This window comes from Natator depressus, chromosome 3, assembly GCF_965152275.1.
Source record: "Natator depressus isolate rNatDep1 chromosome 3, rNatDep2.hap1, whole genome shotgun sequence".
Lineage (NCBI taxonomy): Eukaryota > Metazoa > Chordata > Testudines > Cheloniidae > Natator > Natator depressus.
The window spans coordinates 95080787-95107798 of NC_134236.1; the positions used below are offsets into that span (position 1 = coordinate 95080787).

At 39.8% G+C, this 27012-nt stretch overlaps 1 protein-coding gene and 1 long non-coding RNA gene across 31 annotated transcripts in view; one reads left to right on the top strand and one right to left on the bottom strand.

Annotated features, from left to right (window-relative positions):
* The window catches only part of TRDN (triadin), a 303373-nt gene that overhangs the window by 143606 nt on the left and 132755 nt on the right, over positions 1-27012 (bottom strand). For all 25 annotated transcript variants that reach the window (XM_074948360.1, XM_074948348.1, XM_074948350.1 and 22 more), the window contains 4 exons: positions 19274-19351; positions 7356-7391; positions 5704-5766; positions 4921-4980 (listed from right to left, as the gene is read on the bottom strand). In XM_074948360.1, the coding sequence (XP_074804461.1) occupies positions 4921-4980; positions 5704-5766; positions 7356-7391; positions 19274-19351 (237 nt within the window). The remainder of the gene's footprint in view (positions 1-4920; positions 4981-5703; positions 5767-7355; positions 7392-19273; positions 19352-27012) is intronic.
* Positions 10476-27012, top strand: part of LOC141984880 (uncharacterized) — a 33297-nt gene continuing 16760 nt past the window's right edge. Inside the window, exons 1-2 of one of the 6 annotated variants that reach the window (XR_012638833.1) lie at positions 10476-10629; positions 12627-12751. This is a non-coding gene — a long non-coding RNA (uncharacterized LOC141984880). Of the gene's footprint in view, positions 10630-12489; positions 12752-15448; positions 15584-19190; positions 19366-27012 lie in introns of those variants that run through there. The other 5 variants (XR_012638831.1, XR_012638830.1, XR_012638832.1 and 2 more) reach the window with 5 other exon arrangements.

Consider the following 27012-nt stretch of genomic DNA (forward strand, 5'->3'; position numbering starts at 1 on the left):
CATTTAAAGATGCAATTTAACTTTATACTTCAGTAAACTTTATGGAATATATATCCTCTCAGTTTATGATGTAATTTAACATGAGATCTGAATAATTAGAAAGCATAGATCGTGCCAGGAATACCTGAGTTGTAGGCCTGGCTCTGATAATGCTTCCTGTGATCCTGGTTTTAACCCTTTCAGTGTGGTGTTAGGCTCTGTTCCATTCTATTCCTATACTGTGATCATCACCATTGCATCTAAATGCCCATTAACTGTTATTACAATTGTGAGTACTCAACACCTCTCAAAAAAAAAATCAACCCTTGCTATCACAAGATGAGCATTCATAAATGCTTTTTTCTGAGCTCCTCCTCATAAGGTTTTGCATGAATAGATCAGCCCTATTTGTATACATGACTAATAGAGATGTTATTGTAAGTTCTACTATTGCCTTTTGAGTGGATATATCTTCTTTAAGAATTAGTATAAAAGTTCCTGTCTTTGTTACTTTAATCCTTTGCATTTTGGAGTTCAGAAGCCTTATCAGTAACCTCCTTCCTATTATATCACATTAGCTTACATCCACAAACTGCAAAGCAATAAAGATCCTTATGTGTACACTAGAACAATACTGCTAGAGTTAGTTGCCCCAAGTGTTCAAAAATCATAAATTAGACCCCCAAAACTCATGAGATTAGCTTGGAAATTACAATAATGTTAAAACAATAAATTGTGGGTTCTTTTTATTTGCCTTCTGGTGTTTGAGCCTTTAGGGTTCCTGTTTTCAAGCCTTTCTCCCTAATCATGAGAGTAGAAAAGTACTTTTTTTTTAATAAAAAGCTGAGATACTCCCTTAATCACATGACTCCAGCAGATGGGGCTTAAAGAAAAACACCAAATAATGCATGACGTGTGATAAAAATAATGAGAGTTGGCAACACTGTAAACTGTAGTTTGTCTCCTCCATTATGATTTCCTGCTTTTAGGGGTTCAAAAGGAGATAGCATCAAAACCAGATGTTTCATTTCTGAATTACATGGCATGTAATTTAGTTTCCTTCCCCAAGGACTATGCCTTGATGTGGTGGGACAGCTTGCATGGTCCCATGACCCTGAGAACTATGCTAGTGGGAATATAACTGGTAAGGTCACCTATGCCAGGTTGAAGACTAGAAACCAGACCAAAGGCAGTCCACCAATCCTCCTGGTAGGGCCTGGTTGGGAGTGGGCTAACAACTGCTCCCATAAAAAAACAAGGCTGTTATGGAAACCTACACTACTGCTCAGCTCAACAAACCGAACCTAATTCAACTTAACTCATCTAGACCTAGAAGAGAGAAGATGATACAAAAGTGGCCAAACCTGAAAGGAAGCTACTCCTCTGACGAATCTTCTCCATCCTAAATCCGTAACTAAAATCGGTATCTGGAACATGTAGACGCTATATAAGTCTGGTAAAACAGCCCAAGTAACAAAAGAAATGGACAAATATAAACTAGATATACTAGGCCTAAGTGAAGTGAGATGGGTAACATCATGACAAATAACTGTCACCTGGACTCATCCTACTATATTCCGGGCTACTGAATGCCAATGTCATGAACCGGGATGTGGGTGGTCAGGCTTAGCAGTCAGAGCAGAAATGGTCAGGCCTAGCACAGACGTGGTCAGAGCTGGAGTTACAAGCCAGGAACAGAGCCAGAGTCAGGACCCAGGGACCAAGCAAGGCTGGAGCAGACTGGAGGACAGTAGCAAGGTTGGGAACAAGCCAGGAGCAGGGCTGGAGTAAGGCTAGGAGCGGTGAGGCAAGGAGAGATTGCAGCTGTGGGGGTATGTATAGAGCAGCCACAGATCAGTTGTTGCTGTTAGGATTAAAAGCAGGGTTGCTGACTTTCTCAGCCAAAGAGGCGGAGTAGTCAATCAGGCAGCCCTGCTGTGGCTCAGCTGTGCTCATAGGCTCCCAGGACACTGGGCAGGTACAGCGGCAAGTCCTCATTCCTGGCAGCGGGTAATGTACATAGAGATGGCATAATCTGATACTGACAAGGAGGGCAGCTAAAAGCCTGACAGATTTATAACACCACAATTTACATCAAAGTTTCAGAAAGTGCCCATTATTCAGTGCTACTCTCTAACAAATCAAACTAGCCAACGGGAATAAGAAAACTTCCGTGAACAGAAGTAGCCAATGTCCTGAAAAGGGATGTCTTCCTGGTAATTGGAGACATGAACACGAAAGTGGGGGTGGGGGAAGAAGCAACAATACAGGCAGGGAAGTAATTATGGGAAAATAAGGCCTTTGTTAAATAAACAAAAATGGGGAAATATTTGCTGATTTTTGTGGAATGAATGATCTAGTCACTGGAGGAACTATTTCCCCTCACCGTACTATTCACAAGATAACTGGCAGGTAGCCAGACCACAGAACAGGGAACAAAATTGATCACATTGCAATTCTGCGCAAATGGATAAGAACTTTAGAGTTTGTACGTAACAGGAATGGAGCAGAGACAGTAACAGATCATCAACCTGCTGACCCATACTCATGGAGAAAAGCAAGCTAACACAAATTATCTCCAACCTATGCACAATTAGTCAGGCTGAAAATCAACACAGAGAAAACGAAAATCATGAGAATCAACATCCAACAAGAAATACCAATAACACTTTATGAGGTTGACATAGAAGAGGTCCAACACTTCGCAATTCTTGACAGCACCATGAGCAAAAACGATGGAGCAGATGGAATAGCAAAAACCAGACATGCCTCTGCAAGCCAAAAGCCAATCTAGGGAAACAGAGTCTTTTCCCTCCTAACTAAGCTTTGACTATTTAACACCATTGTAAAGTCTATCTTACTGAATGGTGCTGAAATCTGGAGACTTATCAAGACCTTAGTATCTAAACTTCAAGTTTCTCTAAACAGCTGCCTTAGACAAATCCTCAACATTAGATGGCCAAAAAAAAAAAAAAGACAAATGAAGAGCTTTGGAGGAGGAAGAAACAGAAATTGATAGGACAGAAAATTATGGAACAAAAATAAAGATGGCGAGAACACACATGAAGGAAAGAATCAAACAACATAAGACAGGCACTGGACAGAAATTCCCAGGGCGAGAGGGGATGCGATAGACCAACGAAAACTTGGAAATGCACAATAAAAGCAGAAATGAAAGATATTAAAATGACATGGGAAGAAGCTTCGTTTGAATTTTAAACATGCTTGAACATGTGTCAACACTAAATCATTACTACAATGATTGCAAATTCTAGTGTAGACAGGACATTAACATTTGATCCTAGGTATCACTTTAAAAAAACAGCCCTGCTTTTGTCTACACTCAGTAGTGCTGACACAGTATTCTTGTCAGCAAGTTAAAGAAGTATGGGCTGGATGAATACACTATAAGGTGGGTAGAAAGTTGGCTAGATTGTCGGGCTCAACGGGTAGTGATCAATAGCTCCATGTCTAGCTGGCAGCCGGTATCAAGTGGAGTGCCCCAAAGGTCGGTCCTGGGGCCGGTTTTGTTCAATATCTTCATAAATGATCTGGAGGATGGTGTGGATTGCACTCTCAGCAAATTTGCGGATGATACTAAACTAGGGGGAGTGGTAGATACAGTGGCAGGTAGGGATAGGATACAGAGGGACCTAGACAAATTGGAGGATTGGCCAAAAGAAATCTGATGAGGTTCAACAAGGATAAGTGCAGGGTCCTGCACTTAGGACGGAAGAATCCAATGCACCGCTACAGACTAGGGACCGAATGGCTAGGCAGCAGTTCTGCGGAAAAGGACCTAGGGGTGACAGTGGACGAGAAGCTGGATATGAGTCAACAGTGTGCCCTTGTTGCCAAGAAGGCCAATGGCATTTTGGGACGTATAAGTAGGGGCATAGCCACCAGATCGAGGGATGTGATCGTTCCCCTCTATTCGACATTGGTGAGGCCTCATCTGGAGTACTGTGTCCAGTTTTGGGCCCCACACTACAAGAAGGATGTGGAAAAATTGGAGCGAGTCCAGCGAAGGGCAACAAAAATGATTAGGGGTCTGGAACACATGACTTATGAGGAGAGGCTGAGGGAACTGGGATTGTTTAGTCTGCAGAAGAGAAGAATGAGGGGGGATTTGATAGCTGCTTCCAACTATCTGAGAGGTGGTTCCAAAGAGGATGGTTCTAGACTATTCTCAGTGGTAGAAGATGACAAGACAAGGAGTAATGGTCTCACGTTGCAGTGGGGGAGGTTTAGGTTGGATATTAGGAAAAACTTTTTCACTAGGAGGGTGGTGAAACAGTGGAATGCGTTACCTAGGGAGGTGGTAGAATCTCCTTCCTTAGAAGTTTTTAAGGTCAGGCTTGACAAAGCCCTGGCTGGGATGATATAATTGGGGATTGGTCCTGCTTTGAGCAGGGGGGTTGGACTAGATGACCTCCTGAGGTCCCTTCCAGCCCTGATATTCTATGATTCTATGATTCTATGTTAAACCATGTTTGTTAATATTATTTCTAACACAACTCATTTCTCCCAACATAGAGAAAGCCTTAGACAACTAACTACCTATTTCCCCTGCTACTTGTTACCATTTGCACCTAAAATTATTTGAATGTGAAATAACTATCCCTGAAAAAATTATGGCCAGAGCTGAACCCCACTTTACATATACTACTTTTTTTTAAAAAATCAAGCATCCACCAGCTATCCCAAACATGGAATACATTGAGTGGGGTTACTTATGCCACAGTTTAATTTGGTGTCAGCAGTGAGGAGAGGATGACTTATTTCTGTCCAAATCCCAAATCCACAGAATAAGGGAGAACCCTGCAGACTTAAGTAATGGGAATTTAAATATTAACCTACTTTAAATGTTTAAACACTGAAAATACATATATTAAATAATCAAACGTCTATTGAAAAACCCAACATATTTCAATTTCTTACCTGCTTTTTTTATTTCAGGGACAGTCGTCTCAGGGGATTTCTTTTTTTCTTCTTCTTTTTCTAAAATTTAATTAAAGAAAACCATTTGATATGATAGAACTATGAATCACACATTCAAATATGCAGTCAGCCAAGCCCTGGTGGGCACATGCTGAAAAAATGTGACTTATTTTTGAATTTAGATCAGATGATTCTAGCCATTGCCCACACCTAGTCACAAAGCAATCAGATAAAAAATGAAAATTAATCAGTCAGCATCAATTTTGGATAATCTGGATACTTAATAATTCATGAAAGGCCAGGCAAGACTCATCAGTGCAGGAATGTGGTACCTTTTAATTTAAGTTACCAGTGGTAGCTGCAAATCTTATTCATTACTATCAAAACGACATGGTACTGATGTCATTGAAACTGGCATGCAGAGTCCAAAGCTATATGTCCCACCATTTTCACATATGGCAATATAGCCATGTCCTGTTATATCAGGGACAACCATTACAATTGCCATGGACAGCTTCACAACCAGGGGGCTAAACCACCAGGTTTGCCATTGGTTCTCTGGCTTGTCAACCAGGAAAAGCCTTAAAATATTGACACAAACTGAAAAAGCAGTAAAACATGGGATGGTGATGTTACTAAGGTATGGGAAGATCATCCAATAGGAGAGCATTGTGGTACTGCAAGTTTAGGGTTTGATCTGCCACCATTGAAGTTAATGGGAATTTAGCCGTTGATTTCAATGGGAGCTGGATCAGCCTCTCAACAAACTTTCCAATTCCATGCCTTTCTTTTTAGTTTCAGGAATAGCTCTCTTCTCTTGAGTTATCCTCTTTTCCTCCTCTGTTCCTAAGAAAAGATTTAAAAGAAGTTCAGTTGATTTTTTATATCTTACTAAAGAACAATGACCCACATTTTATAAAACAATAAGGTAAGAGACTTGAACAAGGCCCAATACTTAAACAGAGAGTGAGGCAAAAAGACAGCATAGTTGTGGGAGGACTTGTCTACCCAGATGTGTCTTATCTCTATGGCACCCACACTGGTAAACCATGACTACTTGTGACAGATGTTTATACTTATATTGGGCCAAACTGTGCCATTGGGTAGATCAACCTTTTTCAGATGGTACATATTCCCTCTGTGCTGTGTTTTACTAAATCTACCCAGTTTTGGCCAACTGAAGTATGCTTTGGAAGATTTGCCATCACAATGCAGAAAACGTATATCTGGAGATCAGTCCATGCAATGGAGAAGACATGCAAATCTGGACCAATTAGTCACTTATTAAAAACATTACTGTCACCCCTTTCAAATATATAAACATGCTCTATGTTCCAGCAAGTCCACACAAAGCTGAGGATAGAATTGGAGCCAGTGTGTGCACCAGGTAATTATTTAAGAAATAGGCACTTATTCAATCAATTATACCAATTAACCTATTATAAATACAATTTTTGAAGTGATACAGTAACCCTGCATTTGTTCTGACTTAGTGCTTCCCCTATAAAACCTGACTGACAATAGAAAAACTTGCAAGAGATACTCAGCAATAAGTGCAGAATACCATCAAAAGCCTATATAAATAATATACCCTCATAACATTTTTATGAATTGGACCTTTAAACGTGTCATTACAAGATATCTGCTATTCATGGTGAATTGCAGTTAAACCATTGTCTACTAAAGAACATGACAATCTTTTAAATTCATTTGTCTCTATTTTATGGATTCACTGGGCAACCCTGGAAATTAGCTTTTTCTCTATGAAGGCCACAACAATTTAATTACTTATTGCATAAGTGTTATTAATTGGTAGAATAGAATTAGGTATGAGCCATCAGGAAACTCATTTCCTGTTGTCTTTCTCTTTCTTTGTTAGGGAATGAATTCCCATTAAATGCTAGTAAAATAACAGCAAACATATTTGCCCTTTGTACTGCCCACCCCACAGCCATCCAGGTTTGGCCTTTCAAGTTGTGTAGTTATGGGTATCAGCTGAGTTAGCAGAGCTATAGCTTTTTATTTTGTGACGCTTTGCTATTATGAATATGTACAAGAAGCTAGCCTATATTGTTATACAGAATAGCACATGCAAAAGATCATGAGTCCATAAAGTGCGACTCTTTTTTTCCTTGAAAATTGTTCCGGGGTAGAAGAAGGGGGGGAGGGATAGCTCAGTGGTTTGAGCATTGGCCTGCTAAACCACAGGGTTGTGAGTTCAATCCTTGAGGTGGCCATTTAGGGATCTGGGGCAAAAATTGGGGGATTGGTCCTGCTTTGAGCAGGGGTTGGACTAGATGACCTCCTGAGGTCCCTTCCAACCTTGATATTTTATGATTCTAAGCTTTTCTGAAGCTAGCAAATCCAAGTAACAAATATGCTATTAGCCCTTGCATAAATTCACATCAACAGAAAGAAAAAAATAAGTTACTTACTTTTCACTTCCTTAGCTATCACAAGAGGCTTTTCTTCTGCATGAAAACATATATAAAAAGAATATTCTTAAAACAGGGAATGCAAAAAAGTTAATTACAAAACTGCACAGCATGCTTTCAGAAATTAAAGAAGCAAACAAAAATATGTGTGTGACTGATACAAAAATAGACACTTTCTTAGAAGTTATAAACCCCTTGGTCTTTGTGAACTGGTTTCACAAATAAGAGTACATTGCATAAAATAGGGGGACTAGTTTATCAACATGAAGGAATCTTACTGAACCAAATGGCTCTGACTTTCTAGCAGACATGATAAGTCCCTGGTTAAATGTTGAGCAGTATCTCAAGATTTAATCAATTTTAAATATATTTGGTCATTTTCACCCTTTTTATTAGCTTGGGAAAACCAAAGACGAGTCCCTAGTGATTCTTCTACAAACTGTTTCACCCAGCTGCTTTTATGTGCCTCATATTCCCCCATTTAGTCCCCAGTTAATCATGATTAAGTTTAAGCTGACCATTGGTTACAAACAAAGTAATGATTTGCTTATACGTACGCATATGGTTAACCAGGGCACTGATCAAGCAATGCAAAGTTCAAAAATTGTGTGCAATCAGCAATATGCGCATTAGTAGAGGTAAAGAAAATATGCATAACAACATAAAAACTGTGAGCATATGACTTTTTATGTTGGGCCACATTCTCATCTGTGCCCAGCTTCCACTGATCCTGGGGCTGGTTCTCTACTAGTCCCATTCCCTCTGCTCTAAAACAGCGGCAAGTGGGACCCCTCACTAGGGAAACTCGGTTGCTTGCTGTCTCATTTCAGCCACCAGAATGATCCAAAGGAGATCAGGCTGCCTCTCAGGATCTGGCCTATTATCGAAACCACTGATGCTCAATTTGGAAGCACTGGAAAGCGACTTGAGCACTACATGAAGTGAGAAAAGACTAAAAAAAAAAATCATGTTCAGCCATTGTGTTAATGTTTCCTTTGTGAGATGACACAGTGTGGCTGCAACTCAGTTTCACCATATATCAGTGCATCAGACAGCACAAAATCCCCTGTCGTTGGTGCTCTGTTCACTGTTCCTGAGGGCAGGAAGAGTAAGCGGCGCACCAATCAGATCTGCCATGTTCAGAGATTCCTGTAGTGCTCTGAAAAGGCAACCTGTGCCTTGACAGGCAGGAAACAATAATCAAGCCCCAACTGCAGATCCCAATTCTAGAATTCTTACCAAATCGAAACTATATGCAAATGTGCTCCTGTGACAGGGTGCAGGGTAACTGCTCCACAGCTCAGCTTTCCTTTCCCCTTGCACAGGTGCTCAGAGGAAGGGCCCTTAGAATATCTGCATTAAAAAGGGAGGGAAACGCCTTTGGGAAGTCCGGTTTCACAATGGGGGCCTGGAGGACTGGGAGAAATCCCATACTGAACACAACTGTTTTCTTTGCAAAGTCATTCCACCAATGTATTCTACTATAATAAATTGCCACCGCCACCCTTCTCCAGCGTACCACATTCTGAGGGATGTCATTCATTGTAGCCCCAACATTATCTAAGTTTCACACAGATTTGATGTCCCTTACTATTATTGTTGCAAATTATAAGGAATCATTAAACTGAGGTTATAGAAAGAGTTATTTACAGTAAAAGAAGGAATCCCACCTAATTTTAAGTGTCCTGCATGAGTATATTTTCTGTATCCTACATACTGTCTTTTTTGTGTATCACATTCCACATATGGACCATGACAAGTTAAGAAGTATGTCTAATGCCAACAGAAAACTTGCCACATCTGAAGCATAGAATGGGTGAGCTTCTTCCAAGCATAAACGTAACTAAATGGAACATGAAGGGCTAAATGCCGAGCGAGGGTATATGAATCAACAGGTAGTTTTTGGTACATGGCCCAGAAAATAGAGATATAGGGAATTGTGAGAATGGCAATGGAGGACTATCTAAACTTGAGCCCAGGTACCTGCATCTTTAGTACCTCCACACTGTGAAGTGGGTGGGTAAGAGATGGGTCACAGCTCAGTGCACGCTCTGACCCATTCCTCCAGCATGCCAGCTTGGGTTCCCTGTGAGCTTTGAGTGTGGATAATAATGGGTGTTGGGCAAAAACACATGGTAAGACGTGGAAAATCTGCCATGTAGACGTACACTAACATAGTAGGCAGAGGAAATAAAGGAAACTAGCCAACCCTGTTCAGGCTGCATGTAGGGTTTGAACTCATGGCCTTTAGCACTAAAATAATGAACCCCTTCTGTTAATCTAAAGGATTAATTCCTATAACTAGAAGCTATAGCAGACTCATAAACCTCTGTGGACCAACCACTTACAGGGGGATATGTAATAGACACTGAACAGCAAGTTACACAATCAAATTCAGAAGGATTTTGATCATTCAGAAGCTTACTCTAGCTGTCCTCAAATATAATTCAATATAGACAAATATAAATAATTAGCTGGAAAATCAGGAGTCAAACCTAGGGAATTTATGCTACAAGAAACAATCCTCCAGGAGACTGACCAAGAAAAATGACTTATGTATTATCATTTACTAAACAGTAGTTCAGCACTACTCTACCGAAGACAGACAATAGATTTTCTCAGAGAGATGAAGTTCAGAATTTTTTTTATAGAGTACTTTTTAGACTCCATCTGGAATGTCATCTGCAGCACTAGCCCCCATACCACTAAATGGGAAACCCAGGCAAAACTATTACACATGAAGGATAAACAACATACGGAACAGGTTACTGGAAAATTGATTGACGCAAATTGATTGACGCAAAGAAAAATTCAGTATTAGTTTAGATTTATTTCTGAAGGAGGAGGGGATTGAAAGATTTGCTGAAAAAGCAAGAAGGTGGATTTAATACAAACAAAAAAAGATATAGTGGGTTGAATTGCCTTCATCGGTTTCTACAGCTTCTCTTGTTCTCTACCTGTGATGTCAAGTACTTCTTGAAAGGCAGGGGGAGGAGAGGTTACAGTATTATTAACACGCAAAAAGTGTACCACTTCAAACTAGGTTTGGGAGTAACAACAGCCTGTTGCTGTGCCAATGCTGGGGAGATCTAAATTTAGGAATGCACTTGAGTTACAAGGCATGGTGTTACACAAGCGATGCAGTCTGTCTGGAGGAGGAAGATATTGTGAGAGTCTCTTATCCACACATACCTTCCCAGATGCTCCAAACAGTCACATTAGTGCTGACTCTGAAAGAACTTGTCTGCTCATCCATCACCTCTAAGAAGAGGAGGTAAGGAAAGTGCCAAAATATTGCCATCCATATTGTGTGTTGTGGAGAGGAATACGTAGAAGTAAAAATAACTAGTGGGGGTGAATGTCAAAAGGTTTGGAAATGGTTTGGTTCAGATAACATGCCTAAAGTTCAGATGCTTATACAAAGCTTATCTGCACTTATCAAAATCCCTGCTGTTTGGAAATCCCAGGATAAAAGCTTTCATGGGAGACTTGATATTGTCTGGTTTTGTGAAATATTACAACAGCCTTTCTTGCCTAATGATTCTGGTCTTGGAAGAAACAAGGAAGTACACAGAGATGTACAGAAAAAAGAAAACCAAACTGACTAAAACAAAAGTTAATTTAGTTTATCAGAACCTCAGAGAAAATTTCATTCAGTTTCAACATAAGTTTTGGGTAAAAGTCTGCACTTAATTTTATGCAAACCAACTTGCACACCTTAAATTCACATAATTTATGTTTTTAAAGAGACATGAGAAACAAAAAAATATATTTTAAAAATAAACTAATTTCCTTATCTGTTAAGAATACTTTTCTTCTTTAAACCAGAGTGAAATCCTGGCCCCTGTAAAGTCAATCAGAATTTTGCAATTGACTTTAGTGGGGGGCCAAGATTTCACTCTAAAGGTTAAAAGACTAATTATATTTTTGCTCTTTATGCTGTTCCATTCCTTTTTTGCATTTCTCTTAACATGGAGAATAAAATTAGACTGGTCAGTTGAACTTTGGGTTCCAGTCGTTTTCACATGCATTAGCAAAATGCTGCAGTGTTGGACTGAAACACTGAAGGGGAATTAAAAGAAACTTCATGGTAACATTTCTATTGATATTAAGTTTCATGGACACTTAGAGGTTTTTTAAATGAAATCTAAATTTGGGGTCAAATTTGACTTGAAAAGTCCCTTTAAAAAGCCATTTCTTAAATGAGTTTGTCCTTTTTGATCCAATTATTTTCTCTGAGGGAAGTAACACTGTCTGTGTTGATCAAGTTACTGAAAAGTCCATAAAGGTCACAAAAATCCAAATCAAATTGATCTGATGTTTGCAGAACTGCTATTTTTAACATGTAAGCCTTTTTGTTTGGCTTACCTGGGCACGTCTGGGCCAGAATTAAGTACAGTAACCACTGCAAATCTTTTTTACACTGTACCTTTTCATTTCAGTCAACCAGTACAATATAATGTTTTCTTAGACTGAGCAAGTGAAGGAATAATGAGGCACAGAGGTCACTGATGACACAGTAAAACTTGAGCTCCTGGTGAATTTGTACTGCCTGATTTTGTCTTTGAAGCTATTTTACTGAGTTCAAACCCAAATCTCAAATATTATTTGGAAGCTTTGAAGATTGCTACATGTAGACATTTGCTAGAGCTGTGGAAAGTATGCAAGTAGCACTATCACATCTGAAATTCTTGGTGCTTTCCTGTGACCCACACAAGAGTTCATGATTTCCCCATGGGATGATTACAGACTTTCCATTTCATGCCTGTGTTGAATTAAGCACAAAAACTGTTTGTTAATAACATGGGGCCATATGCTCTCCTCACTAAACAACACAGAGGGGAGCAAAAGAACACAAATACCAGTTTAATGAAGCTAGACAGTACACACAGGGGAAAAAGATTGGTGGCATGCTAGCCTCAACTGTGTAGCCAAGAACAGCCCCTTTACTTGCACAATGGGAAATCAGGGTGTGTGGCTGGTGGGGGAAAGAGCCAGAGAGGAGCCACTGTGTGGCATGATCACCATGATCAAAAAGTACACAGAAAATTGCTGCAGTGGCTAATGCTGATTGGGTTTGCATTCACCTTGTTTGTGGCTACAACTCCTACTCAGGAGGGGTAGGAGCGCACAGCCAAGTAAGTGAGGCAACATCAACACTGGCGGTGCTGTCTGCGTTTGGGCAGCACAGGGGACAGGCTGGGAAGGGTATGGAATGACCCCTTGGAGGGTGTATGCATCTGATCAGGAATCTCTGTGGTTTGGGAAAAGGAGATGCCTGGCCACTAGAGGAATTGTAGGCCTTGACTCCTGCTCCGTCTGAAATGGTGCTGTCCTTGCCTCTCTAAGGGAATATGGCATAATTGTATCTCAAAGAGCAACACATCTTTATCCAAGTAAGTTTTTCCCAGTCATGGTGCTTTTACATGGAGGGAGCTGCTAATTACGTGTGGCGATTTGGAAAACTTAAAAAAAAAATCCCACTTATTTAAAATACTTGGTTTGGCTTTGTTAGGTAAATTTTGGTGAATGTTTATTTTTAATGTAGTTTGTCTGCCATGCTAATCTGAACAAAAATAAAGTTAAATGATTGAAATCTGCATAATGAAACCCTATGCAAATATATATGTATTTAAATCCAGTGTTCTAAAATTTAGTAGGTTCTTTCCAATGACTGGTTAATTTTTTCCTCTCATCACTAAAATAGAAGAATTGCAGAAGTGCCTCATTTCATTAGATAAAATGTCAAGGGCTTTCTGAAACAGTGAAGAGTTAGACTTTTCCTCATCATAGCTAAATCATTAGTGTTCATAGCTAAAACTTGTAATCTAAACCAATGAGCATATTGCTTTGAAACCTTGTTCATATCATCTCAAAGTTTTTGCTATCTTTACAGTGGATTCAGGGAGTTATTAAAATAATTTGTTTTACATACTCTAAAACCCCCAAATGTACCTTTTAAAAATCACATTTATTTAGTAAAAGATATTGCTACAGGATATCTAGTTAAAGATTTCTAGATTATTTCCAACAGATTCCTTGTGAAAGGTGGGCTAAAGCATAACACACTGCATTATGGTATTTCCAACAGAGACATTGGTCTATTTTCCTTTCACACTATCTCTTGGCCTGGAACATTTAATATCGAGCTTAGACTCATTTGCTGTCTTCTGTGCCACATAATAGAGAGGAAAATATGAACCACAACAAATACTAGCTGATATGAGCACACATTACATACAGTATGTTGATTTGGAATGCTTTCTGTTGTATTTAAACTGTTGGTTCACTTCCATTAGAATCCACTTGTTTTAAACGTAAATGATTTCATTGTACAAAAGGAAAAAAAATATGTACTGTATTATGAAGTACCATGTGTCTGAAGGGAAAAAAGGTCACTGATAGATGGTGCCCAGATACCAGCACGGTGATTTATACAAGAGAACCACACTTCCATATATCAAGGAAGATTTATCAAAGTTTGTATTGGCTTTAGTAATGTAGATATCCTTAGTTATTTCTGCCAGTGTTATATTCATGGACTGAGGCTGTAAACTGGAATTTCTCCTTGAGCCAGTTAGATGCCATATGTCATATACAGTATGTTAGCTAGATGCACATTTCTAACAAAAGCCACTCTCATGCTGAAACTCAAGCATGAGTTTCAGCATGAGAATCTGATGAGGTTCAACAAGGATAAGTGCAGAGTCCTGCACTTAGGATGGAAGAATCCCATGCACCGCTACCGGCTGGGGACCGACTGGCTAAGCAGCAGTTCTGCCAAAAATGACCTGGGGATTACAGTGGACGAGAAACTGGATATGAGTCAGCAGTGTGCCCTGGTTGCCAAGAAGGCTAATGGCATATTGGGCTGCATGAGTAGGAGCGTTGCCAGCAGATCAAGCCAGCGTTGCCAGCAGATTATTCCCCTCTATTTGGCACTGGTAAAGCCACATCCGGAGTACTGCATCCAGTTTTGGGCTCCCCACTACAGAAATGAAGTGGACAAATTGGAGAGAGTCCAGCAGAGGGCAACAGAAATGATTAGGGGGCTGGGGCACATGACTTATGAGGAGCCGCTGAGTGAACTGGGCTCATTTAGTCTGCAGAAGAGAAGAGTGAGAGGGGATTTGATAGTAGCCTTCAACTACCGGAAGGGGGGTTCCAAAGAGGATGGAGCTAGGCTGTTCTCAGTGGTGGCAGAGGACAGTACAAGGAGCAGTGGTCTCAAGTTGCAGTGGGGGAGGTCTAGGTTGGATATTAGGAAAAACTATTTCACTAGGAGGGTGGTGAAGCACTGCAATGGGTTACCTAGGGAGGTGGTGGAATCTCCATCCTTAGTGGTTTTTAGGGCCAGGTTTGACAAAGCCCTGGCTGGGATGATTTAGTTGGTGTTGGTCCTGCTTTGAGCAGGGGGTTGGACTAGATGACCTCCTGAGGTCTCTTCCAACCCTAATCTTCTATGATTCTATGAAATGCAATTTGTGGGAAGAAAACAAAGCAAACTGGTGAGCAGAAACAAGAAAACCACACACAGAACAGCAGGGAACTGAACACATGTGGCAGACTTCTATTTCGAATGAGGATGCACAAAAGAAGAAAGTAAAGCAACAGAGTTAGAGGAAGTGGGCGAGAATACAAGAGACAGAAGCATATTCAGGTCAGAGCAAACAGGGCCATGGATAATGGGCTTGTTCAAAGCACAACCAGTGCCCCTACTTTCTCTAGATGGCAATATATGGAGTTGAGAGCAATGCTTCAACTCCATATGAAACTTCCAAAGGCAGATAAAATATAGGATTCAAAAGAAGCTTTGTCACTTCATGCCATGGCTGAGGAAGCTCTTGAAGACATAACACTAGTTGACTATGTACCTACCAAGACCTTCATATTTACTGATTTTTTTTAAAACTCAGTGTTGTTGTTATTTGTTCCTCAGTCCTGGTTGCTCCACTGCCTTTGTAAAACTGGCCTGAAACTGTCAATTTCAAAATCCCGCATTGCACTTTGGGGAGTATTATCCATAATAGCATTAACTTTTTAAAAAGAGCCAGCCAAATCAGCAGAGTAATTATTTGGTCTTTCCCTTCCAGACTGGATGAGCAGCCTGGTCAGTTGCACCCAGAAGTTAATATCAGAAGGGATTAGCAATGCCCACCCTTGAAGAACATAGAAGGGTCTGCAATGCCTAGCCTTATTTCCCCCACATCTGAGACTTGCAACAACAGGTTAGATTTTTGTCGGGGGAAGGGGGACGGGAGAGGTGGCAGTGACAGGCAGGGATGGATGGAATTTAATATATAATAACACTTAGTAATTATCCAAGGTCCACCGAAGAAAGTGGTCATTCTTTTCCAATGGACACTGGATCTGGCTGAGACAGAGATTTTCATCTGAAAAGATCAAAATGCTTGACAAAGAGGGGTAGCTACGTCCATTTTTTCCAATGAGGTACCTGAAGTACAAAGAGATTGAAACTGGGGCGAGATCACATAATATGTCAGTGGCAAAACTGGGGACAGAACATAGATACATACCGACCACCTCAATCTAGGGAATTCATAAACCATATTCCTTCCCATCAACTGTTGGATTGCCCCATGCCCCTCTTCCGGTGCTGTCTTTATCCTAACATTGACATTTCAAGCCCTGAACAATGGCTAATCTACTTCCAGGCATAAACAATAGTTTGGATGAGTGGATTCTCAGTCTCTCTGAACCAGTGTGCTCAGCCCTACAGTGTGCTCTCTTTACATCCTGAGAAATTGTGATAAATGAAGTGGTGGGGTTGGGGGGGTAGCTTCCTTTTATGGATGCCCAGCCAGCCAGTTAGCTATAAAATTCCTCTTAGTAGCTGTTCTCTACTTGCTTTACCTGTAAAGGGTTAACAAGCCCACAGGTAAAAGGAAAGGACTCAGCACCTGACCAAAAGAGCCAATGGGAGGGCTAGAACTTTTTAAAATTGGGAAAATCTTCCCTTTGTCTGGGTGTTGTGGGTCTCCTAGAAAGAGGGGAACCGGGAGCAGTTATGCTGTGAGAAACTGAAGGCCAGATATGCAAATCATCAGATCATATCTAGAACTACTTATTTAACAACCCAGATATGTAAGTAGATTAGGAATGTTTAGAAAGATGTGATTAGGTTTATTTCTGTTTATTTCTTATTGGTTTGTGGACTCCTCTGTGCTAATCCCAAATGCTTTTGCTTTGCTTGTAACCTTTAAACCAGACCTCAAGAAGGTTATTCTTCATGTTTAAATTTTGTAAGTGGAGTATTTTTAATCTAGCAAAAGCCTAAGTTCCAGATGTATTTTCTTTCTTTTTGGTTTTAATAAAATTTACCTTTTTTAAGAACAGGATTGGATTTTTGGTGTCTTAAGAGGTTTTGCATGTTGTTTAATTAGCTGGTGGCAACAGCTGATTTCCTTTGGTTTCTTTCTCAGCTCTTCCCCGGGGGTGTGTGGGGGGGAGGTGAAAGGGCTTGAGGGTACCCCACAAGGAGGAATTCCCAAGTGCTCCTTCCTGGGTCCTAAGGCGTTTTTTGCCCTTGGATGATGGCAGCATCTACGCATCCAAGGTCAGAGAGAAGCTGTAACTTTGGGAGTTTAATACAAGCCTGGAGTGGCCAGTATTAATTTTTTAAATCCTTGCAGGACCCCACTTTCTGCACTCAAAGTGCCAGAGTGGGGAATGAGCCTTGACAGATGTATTCCTCTACTTCTACTCTTTTTCTTTGTTGTCAACCAGTTTTTAGGTATATTCCTGCTAACTGGCTAACAAATTTCCTAATCTGCTTCCTGTGTGCCATTTTATCAGAAGTCCTACATTAAATAAATGATGCACTAATTCTTGTTTATGCCAACATCTTAGTTAACACTTGATTTCAAAGAATTAATTATCATTTGCAAAGGCCTCTCTGGTTTTTCCTTATCATATAACACTCATGAATTGGTTAGTGCTTATTCAAGTGCTTTGCAAATTTAAAGTCCTAAATTTGTACTAGTTATTCTTACTGTCACCTAGGTCAGTGGTTTATTACTCAACGATTTCCTCCCAGTTCTGGAATAAGACTTCATGGACTACAGTCGCCCTGAGCACCAATGTCTCCTTTCTCAAACATAGATACCGTACTGGTGGCAAAATATCAGCTATTTATATCAGACTTTTGTTAGTAGCTCTTCCTTCTTCATTTCCTTAAAAATTCTTGAATGAATACCATTCAGTCCTGGTGACCAGACCCTGAGCCTTAAAAAGAAATTAGTTGTGCAATTCTGTGCATACAATATGTCCCCAATTTGTGTTTGCCAAATGGGTGCCTAATTTGCACTCACAGTTACTGTAACTGCATGCGTAAATGATCTAATGACACACACAAATGACCGGTGAGACACATAAATGATCATTTCCATGTGCAATCTCAGTAATTGCTCATAATTTTGAAAATGAGGAACTTAATATTAATTTGATCCTAGTTCATGTTGTACAACAGTTATATTTAAAGATTTCCCTTATCACACAACAAATGGAGCAGACTTTTTCCATTATATCTTTTTTCCATTATGGTTAATTGGTGGATAACGGCATTTAGTGCTTAACACAATAGGAACCTCTTTTTGCTGATAAGCAGGGTTCAAATGTTTTGACTCAAGTAGGCAGGACTGCAATCCATTTATATACTATAATGTGTCTCAGAATAACCACAGATTTATACTCTTGTCAAACAAGGGAACAGTGTATTTATAGAGAAATATTCATCCAACTTCATTTGGGGCAATGAGATAACAAGTCACTTGACTAGTTTTGGCCAATTATTTTGACTAAGACTAATCATAAGATTACAAGTATCTGTCTAATCAAGTTTAACTCTTTGTTCTAGCCATAAATTCCACAGAAACCATTCCCTAGCTTTCTATTTACTAAATTTAGGTAAATTTTAATATGATTTTGTAGTTGTTGTAAGTCATGAGGCTTCAGTCTCATCTGTTTTTCTCTTACACTGTGAAACTTCTAGATAGTATAAAAGTAAATCCCCTTTGAGAGATTATCAGGAAGTGCCATGGTGTGACTGAATGACTGCACAGTATTTTGTGACTGAATGACTGCACAGTATTTTGTGAATGCTGTTATGGTCTTGCTGCCTTGTCAGTTCTAGCATGCTATATCAGGCAACAGAAGCGAATGACATGGAGTTTACTGGTTTCAGAGGCTTTAGACAATAATTAGAAGGGGAGACAGAGAAGTGGTATAGAACCAGAAATGCAAGCTATGGTAATATTTTCAAAGTGATTGAATATAGTCCCATTTTAATTATAGAATTAGTATTACATCAATTTTACTAACATTATTATTAGGTGAGTAAATTACAAAATGCCATGACAGAACAATTAAAGATGATCTTTTTTTAGGGGGGCTGACAGTTTACTTTTACTTAGTGGGGTTAGCATTATGGGGAGGCAGCTGATGTGTAAGTCTGTAAATTTAATAAACATAGAGCAAGATATATTGTTCTCAACTACAATGGATTATATAGTAACATTCCTAAATAACAATTGCTGAAATAGTAATCCACCATTGTCATTTAATAATAAGGATGCTTGTTTACATTTATACAGCACCTTACCTCCTGAAACACCCCAATGCACTTTAGAAATTTAGCCCCACTCCTGCAATCTGATTCAGGCAGGAAGCCCCTGGTGCCCTCCTGTAGACTCATTGAAGTAAATGATCCTCCACACAGGGCCCTGGGCCAATCCATGCAGATCTGATTACACACAGTCAGAGTCTTAGGTCCCGATCCTGCAAACACTTAATCCCTTGAATGATTTTGGTCTATAGGCTTGAACCTGCTCCATCAAAGTCAATGGGAAAGTAGAATCAAGACCAGTGAGTGAATTGACGAAGAAAAGAATCAAACTTGCCTTCAACAGCTGGTGCTTCAGGCTTCTTTCTTGGATTTTGTTCTACAAGTAGATGAGGAGGCACTGTTTCCTTTTGTCCTGCACATGAAGGGGTACGAGTTAAACAGTGTAGAAAATGAATCAAAACATTATTTTATATTATTTAGCATCTGGGTCTTTAACCACCATGTTTCCCCTCACAGTGTGTATTATTCGTAACTTGGGGTATAAGCTGACATTTTAACAGAGCCACTAGCAGACTAATTTATCTTCAGAACTGTTTCTAGCTAAAATATTGCGTTTTGCATAAAAATTGTGCATACCCAACAGACATCACTGAAGGAAAAAGCGTGTCATAACAAACTCAACAATCTATTGAAAGAGACATTCTAAGTCTCTGAGGGTGATGTCATTCTAGCTGAGTGCAATCCTATATTTTTCAATATTTACAGTTCAATTCTTCTTCATTAGACTAAAAACAACACAAAAGATTAAAACTTTAATGAAAAGGTCACATATTCATAACCCTATAGTCTATATGTCTATAGTAAAAACATATCTTCTTCTACAAAACAAATGATCCTCAGTTGTTTCCTCATGTCCACTTGTTATGAAAACTGTTTGAAACACTGTTCAAAAATATTGTGTATTTTATCCTCAATTAACCAACATCAGGTGGGTCATGCAGTGTAAACATTATCTAGCTTTTGATCCTTACTGCCTACTGAAAAATCTTCACTAGCTGGTAGGCATAGGACTAAGAGTAAGTCTACTTTATTGTGTGCAGATAGTGTTCTGTCAAAGTTTTTCTCAGACCTCACTTATTTTCAACAAGCATTAACAACCAAACACGATTTTCCTCCCCTTGTTATTACTTATATTTTATCTTTTGTTTTGCAATGTTTGTTTTCAATTTGCTTTTTACCCCATTGTTGCTTTTTCCAGGTACATATTTCTAGAACTGGTTTTTTTGTACTAGTTCATAATAATTGTGAAAACCCCTTTGATTTTGTATTGTGCAAAATAAATAAATATATTATAACTTATATGGGCACATCCCCCTTCAATTAGCATACCAGCAGCCATTCATTGCTAAGATGCCCAGCCTTATGGAGCTGTAACCTTAGCACTTCCTTTTGGACAGGGTGTCTCAGGGCAATGCTAATGAACTAGAAAGAATTAATCTAGTTCAGCTCAGTAGGGATTAAAAGTTGTTCCTTCTATTGGATACTTGCTGGCCCCTTAGGTAAGATGAGTTGGGTGGGTCTCCATTCCAGCTTCCACGTGACAACTCACAGCCACTCGTTGCACTAATTGATAGATTCAGAAGAGAAGCCAAGAACTGCATGGGGCATGGGGACTTTGGCCTTATTTGCACAGTGCATTAGCGCATGCCAGCTGAGGTGTAAATTCGAGTGTGCACCAGAGTGGTGCGCGTTAACTGTCCATGATGACCCTGATGGTGCGCACTAAAGTTCCCTAACGCAGGTTGATGTAGTACTGTTTCAAAGAGTACTACGTCAACGTTCACCAGGGAACTTTTAGTATGTACTCGCAGGGTGCACATGACATGTATTACAAGAATACATCCAGTCAAAATTCACAAGCCTATCAGCACCTTTCAGTAGTGCAGATACAGTAGACTGTGCAGGGGCACCAGTCAACCTTACAAGGTGTTTTGCGGCTGTTACTTCTAAAAAGAAAAAGTTAACTTACTCTCCGCAGAATGGGTACCACTGGATATATAACAAAGTGACTGTATTGCAGCCGTACCGTGCTAAACAAGGAAAGTATTACTTTGTTTCTAAGATTACAACAAGTAGTGGTTATTAAGAATGTTTTGTACAATAGCACCAAATAGCCTAAATTGGCCTATACCCTTACATTAGCTACTTACTATAATCCTCTTCTCTAATACCTCTGGGCCCACAGGCGCCACCCCCACAGCTCCCATTGGCCACAGTTCCTGGCCAATGGGAGCTGCGGAGTCGGCGCTCAGGGCGGGGACAATGTGAGGAGACGCCCCCACACAGGTGCTGCAGAGACATGCCGGCCACTGCTGGGAGTGGTGCAGCGTGGAGAGAGGGAGGCAGCATGGGCAGGGAGCCGCCTTAGCCCTGCTGTGCTGCAGCTGGCACGTCTCAGCGCATCCTTTAGGAGGAGGGGGAAAACGGGTCTCCGTGCGCTGCCTGAGGCCAGGGCAGCACGCGGAGCCACCTCCCCCTGCCAGGGGCATGCACAGACATGCCAGCAGCCAGCTGCTTCCAGGAGAGGCTTGGGGCCACCAGCCAGGAGAGGCTTGGGGCCACCAGCTGCGCCGCCAGCCGGGACTTGCGGGCAGGTTGTCAAATGAGATTTGTCCTGCATTTTGGGGGGGCCCTGTCACTGGGGGCCCCGTGCCACCACACTGTTTGTTTCATGGTAAATCCGCCTCTGCAGGACAGTCCTATTACTTCACTGTTCCTTGTTTTACCAAAAGTTCTAATGACTGTACCAATGTTAGTTAGTATAATCCCAATGTTATACCATTTACCACTAATGACTTGTCGAGTTCTTTTTTACAAGTTTTAAGCAAATCAGTTATTAAAATTGACCACCTGACCTATGTATGAGGGTGTTTAAAACACCAAAGCTTCAACTCCACAAATCAAAAAGTCTCCCTGAGGCCAGAATGTTTGTTCCGAGCAGGTTTCCATATATCCTGATAAAAAGCTACTTTAATGTTTCCATGTGTTATTAAATGTCTATCTATTCACTTTGATGGGAAGGCAAAGGACAGTAGCCAAATAAATATTTCATCCATTCTTTTGATGAAATATGTTAAAGAGAAATCTAAGTTAAATTTCTTCTTTTCTCTCTCTCTGTGGCAAGACATAAAACAGAAGTTTTGCTACTGCACAGAGAACTCAGAAACAGTAATGCAGAATTGGTCATATCCGATCAGACCATCCAGCCTCCTGATTTCAGCAGTGGCTAGAACTGGACAACAATTCATGCTGTAAATGAGGGGCAGGCAGGTGTGTTTTTTTTAACTGACCACTGGAGGTGATCAGATTGCCTCATGAAGTAGCAGAAGTTATCAAATCATAGCTTAACACCCATTACTATTGGTTATACAATTATCTAACCCCTTTTTCAAAAGCAGCCACGGCCCTGAATTTGAACTTGTATGGCAGTGAATTTTAAAGGCTGATTAGATGTGTAAGAACATTTTATTTTGTTTTAAATATGTTAACTATTCGTTTCAAAGGAGCCCTTTTTATTCTACTCGGGGAGAGGACAAAATGGAAGGGCTGGTTATTTTATTCTTTGTATTCAGGGCCTGCTTTTCCTAAGAGTCAGACATGCAATTACATGCATAAAAAGGTGTGCACATTTGCATGCCCAATTTGCAAATGAGCTTATCATGATCATATCCACAACTGGCTAGTTCGATGGGGAGCTAGCCATTTGTGCACAAATATCTGACTTGGACATAAAATCGCAGCTATTGAACTTGCATTTCTGCATTTAACTTTTTTTTTAAATAATTTTTCAAGGACCAGTTATAGTTGGTGGAAACCAGAGTATGGTGAAGGGTTCTAACTTCCTGCATGCAGTGGAGTTCTTGTAAATTCACATAAAACTCACCTATCAGAAACATTGTGATTTAGCAATAACATCAAGACATTAGAATATCCTTCTCCACTAACTGAAAGGAAGAAATACTACTGCAAATGTAATTAGAGATGTCAAGATGCTAACATGGGTGGATCAGTCTGATTAAGCTGAGTCCTGTACTCTACAGGTCAAGCACCTACTTTATCAAAGTTTATAAAGACTTTTAAGGTTTAAAAAAAAAGGATAAAAAGATGTCTGTGATTGGATTGATGACTATTTCTAATTTTAAATAATAAATACAAGACATAATTTAATTATACTAATTTCCTTAATCTAGGGAACAGCTTCCTAGATGTGTGAAAACATTTCATGTCCAAAGCAATGATGCCAAACTTTACCTCCTATGATAGCAGTGAAATTTGTTTTTTGCCTACCCTGTTCTCGTGTGAAGCCAGTCCCTTTTCCATCACATGGGCCTTAGCTGGCACAGAGTGCAGCCTCTAGAAGTACTACCTAATTCAAAATATAATTAACCAAAGAATCTTTTCTCCTAAGAACAGGCAACAGCAGATAGCATTGCTATTGAATCCATCACTCCCAAAAGCTGACACTGGCACCAATAATGCCACAAGTAAAGCAGCGTTAAAAAACACCTCTCCTACTCCTGCCCTGCCATCTCTCTCTCTCTCTCATACTCAGGCAAATGCTCAGCCCAACAGATGCAACCTTGCAGTGTGCCCTACAGGTCACCAAATCAGGGCTTTGGCACAAAATCTCTTTAAAAGCCTGGTAAAAAATTTTAAAATATATCTGTGCTTTGCCCACTGGGGACATTTTACATTTAACACTGTGGAAACAGGTGATCCAGTTTAACTAACATAAGCATTCACCTTGTACCATCAGAGCAAAACTCACACCAAAGAAACCAAAGTTTCTTAAACTCTCTTCATAAGGCTAGTATTTTCTCCTTGAATGTTAGAATTGTCACTGTTCTGAGGAATGGTTTCTCCATTCAGCACATGTGTGCATTGGGAAAAGTGACTGGGGCAATTTGGATCAGCCTTAGGAAAGTACAGGCAAGTAGAAGTCACTAAAAGTATGTAATTACTTAGAAAAACATATATATGTATAGATTGGGGGGGAGGAGAGGACAGGAGGGAGGGGAGCCAATGAAACGAAATAAGAGGTCCACTGAATGGCCATACTTCTGTTAACAGGCAAGGCTTTAACTGGCATTAACATTACACTAAAAAGAAAATGCAACCGTTGACATCACATTTTTAATGAGTGACCATAATACAGCATGAGCTTGATGCTGCACAACGTTGCACGGAATGACAGCACTGTAAAACTGGAGTGATGGGTTAGAGAATGAAGTCCTGTATTTGTGGTTGGCTCCTCAGAGCTGCTGAGCACATATGACCCCCTCTTGCAGCCATTAGGAGTCCAATTTTTCAATACCACTCAGGATCAGGCTCTTAATTAAATACGTAATTGCCCAACAGCCAGTAAGCCTCTAATGTAGTATGAGGTCAATGTTTCTGGAGGATAAACACTGTCATAGGACTAGTATTTTCAGCAATTATCAGTAGCAATATAATTAATACTTTAAATTTCATAATGTTTCATTGGCTATCTACCAAACAGAACTATTATGATGTGTCAAAAGAGTGATTATACATTCAGTATCAAATCTAAATGTTCAATATATTCCACTTTAGTTTAAAATTAATTTAAAACACCACACTCAGCTTTGGGATGCTGGATAGAGTCCAGCAGATATCTTTTACTTAAAGCATGCTACCAAAATTTAAAATAAAATCTAATATAAATAACATAACAGCCTTGGGAGGTCATCCATCTATTAAGCTAAAAACAAGGGGCAGATGGTATGGGAAAGACGTGTGCAGTTTTGGAAATGTGATATGCTGAATGCTTTTTAAGGGAGGAGGGAGGGGAAAACCTCAGTGATCATCTCCTTTATAGTCATTTCACAATATGCTGAGAGTAGAAAGGAGTAGCAACAAGACCAGCTTCTAGTTTTGATATTGTACAATTTTTGTTTTCAAATATGTTTTTAATGCAAACATACTGAATTCTGTTAAACAGAAATACTTTATTGGAACCTCCCTCCCCCACCATGCTGCAATCAGTCACCTGGAATCTGAATGGGCATAAGTTTCCACCCTCCCACAGATCTCACTTGGCCTTTATATGCACATTAGATGGTCCAGGAGGTCAATGCACTACCCTTTCACCTAGCCACAAATACTGATTAATGGGAATTAGTTTGGTGGTTTCATCCTACTCTCCAATGGACATTTATCCCATACAGTTTGGCAGACTCTGCAAAGGCAAGGTTCAGGGTATTTAAGAAAGACAGGCTTAAGATGCATTGGCAGACCTTCAGATGAACCTTTCACCAGGCCTGCCTTTAGCTAGTGCCATCAGTCATGACCATAAAGATATCTAATCAGTACAGCGTTGCGCAGCTAAATCTCCTTAGATCAGTATATTCTTAGAGCTACTTTTTTCCTGAGGTTTTTAACACCGAGCTTCCAAAGTGCTTCCTTGGCTCAAATCAAATGTTGTGAAAGCTGTCGGGGGTTTTGCTGTTCAAAAGAGTGCAGAATTCTGAGGAGGGCTTTTGTCAAGATATCGAAGTATCAAATCATACATCCTTCCTTGACCTTAAAAAAAAAATAAGGCCAAACTGCTGAGAGACATACACATTTCTAGCATCCTGTGGGCCCAGTTCTGTCTCCATTACTCAAGCTGAATATGACTGCTCCACAAGTAACTATTTTGTACTGATTTCAATCTAGCTACTTACCGAGTAAGGTATTACTCAGCATGAGTCAGGGTGACAGAACTGGTCCTATATGAGGACTTTGATACAGACATCCAGGAAAGGGTTCTTGGAAATTGATTAACAAGGTCAAGGTATCACTTTTAAAGGAAAAGTACACATGTTTCTGTGACAGGTGTTGCACTGGGTTAGCATCTCACTTGTTGAGATATTATATTCCAATCTTGGTTCATAGCACACAAGTTAAAATTAATTTGGTTGTCTTATCCCAGTTACCATATCACAAAACCATTGCACAATTTAGCAGGTCTTAGAAGAGAGTCTTACAAATTATGTTTAGCAATGCATTTGCAGTTAGATCTTGGAGAAATGAAAAACATGGAAATTGAAAACTCTGTGCTTGTACAGTTAAAGTCATTATGATGTGTTGGTCAGAGGGGAGGAACACACAAAAACTCACACAGTGATTGGTAAGTGAAAAGTTACCTTTGCCCAGTGCAGGATGTTTGAGGATTTGGCATCATACAATGAGCCATCGTATAAAACACAAGAAATTCAGCACTTTGCACATATGCATACTTTTCATTATATGACGACATCTAGCACTCACTATCAGCAGTCAAATAAGTAAAGCAGAAATAATAGACAGTCTGGAAATACTTACTGGTAAAAAATAAGCAGAATGGAGGAGACCTATGCCTTGCTATGATGAGGTATAATATACATCAACTGATATTCTACAAAATCACCTCCCTAACAATTAATGGTTTGTTTGCATTTGAGTTTGCCTTCCGCATATCATCAGTTAATAACACAATTCATTAGTCCAGTCACAACTCAGAAACAGCTTAATGCTAAACAGATGCACCAAATCCAGTATTACCCCAGGAACTCTAAAGCCTTACCTCACCCTGAAGAAAGAGTTTGTCTACAAATTCCTGATGGGCAATGCCAGCCTGGCACTATCAAAGCCAAGTGATGCACACCAAATCCTGACTGGTACCGCTGAACAATGGAGGAATATTTAGTGGTAACAAGCAACATTTTCTCAAATCAAAAGAAGTTAATCAGAATCATATGGATTCAAATTATGTCAAGAATTTCTATTTTTAAAACTGTTTACACGGTTTGTACAACATCTCTGACCAAGCTTAGTTGCCAGAAGCAAGAGAGGAATCAAAAGACAATGGTAATTATGTCACCTATTCTGTCCATATTTTAAAACTACCTGAGAGACTGAATCTATAATCTGAATAATTTTCTGAAATTAGTATTTCAAAAATGTCAATTTTGAGTTAAATAGCAATGATCTGACTCAGTAAGCATTCTTTTGCTTCTGAAAGACCTAGGG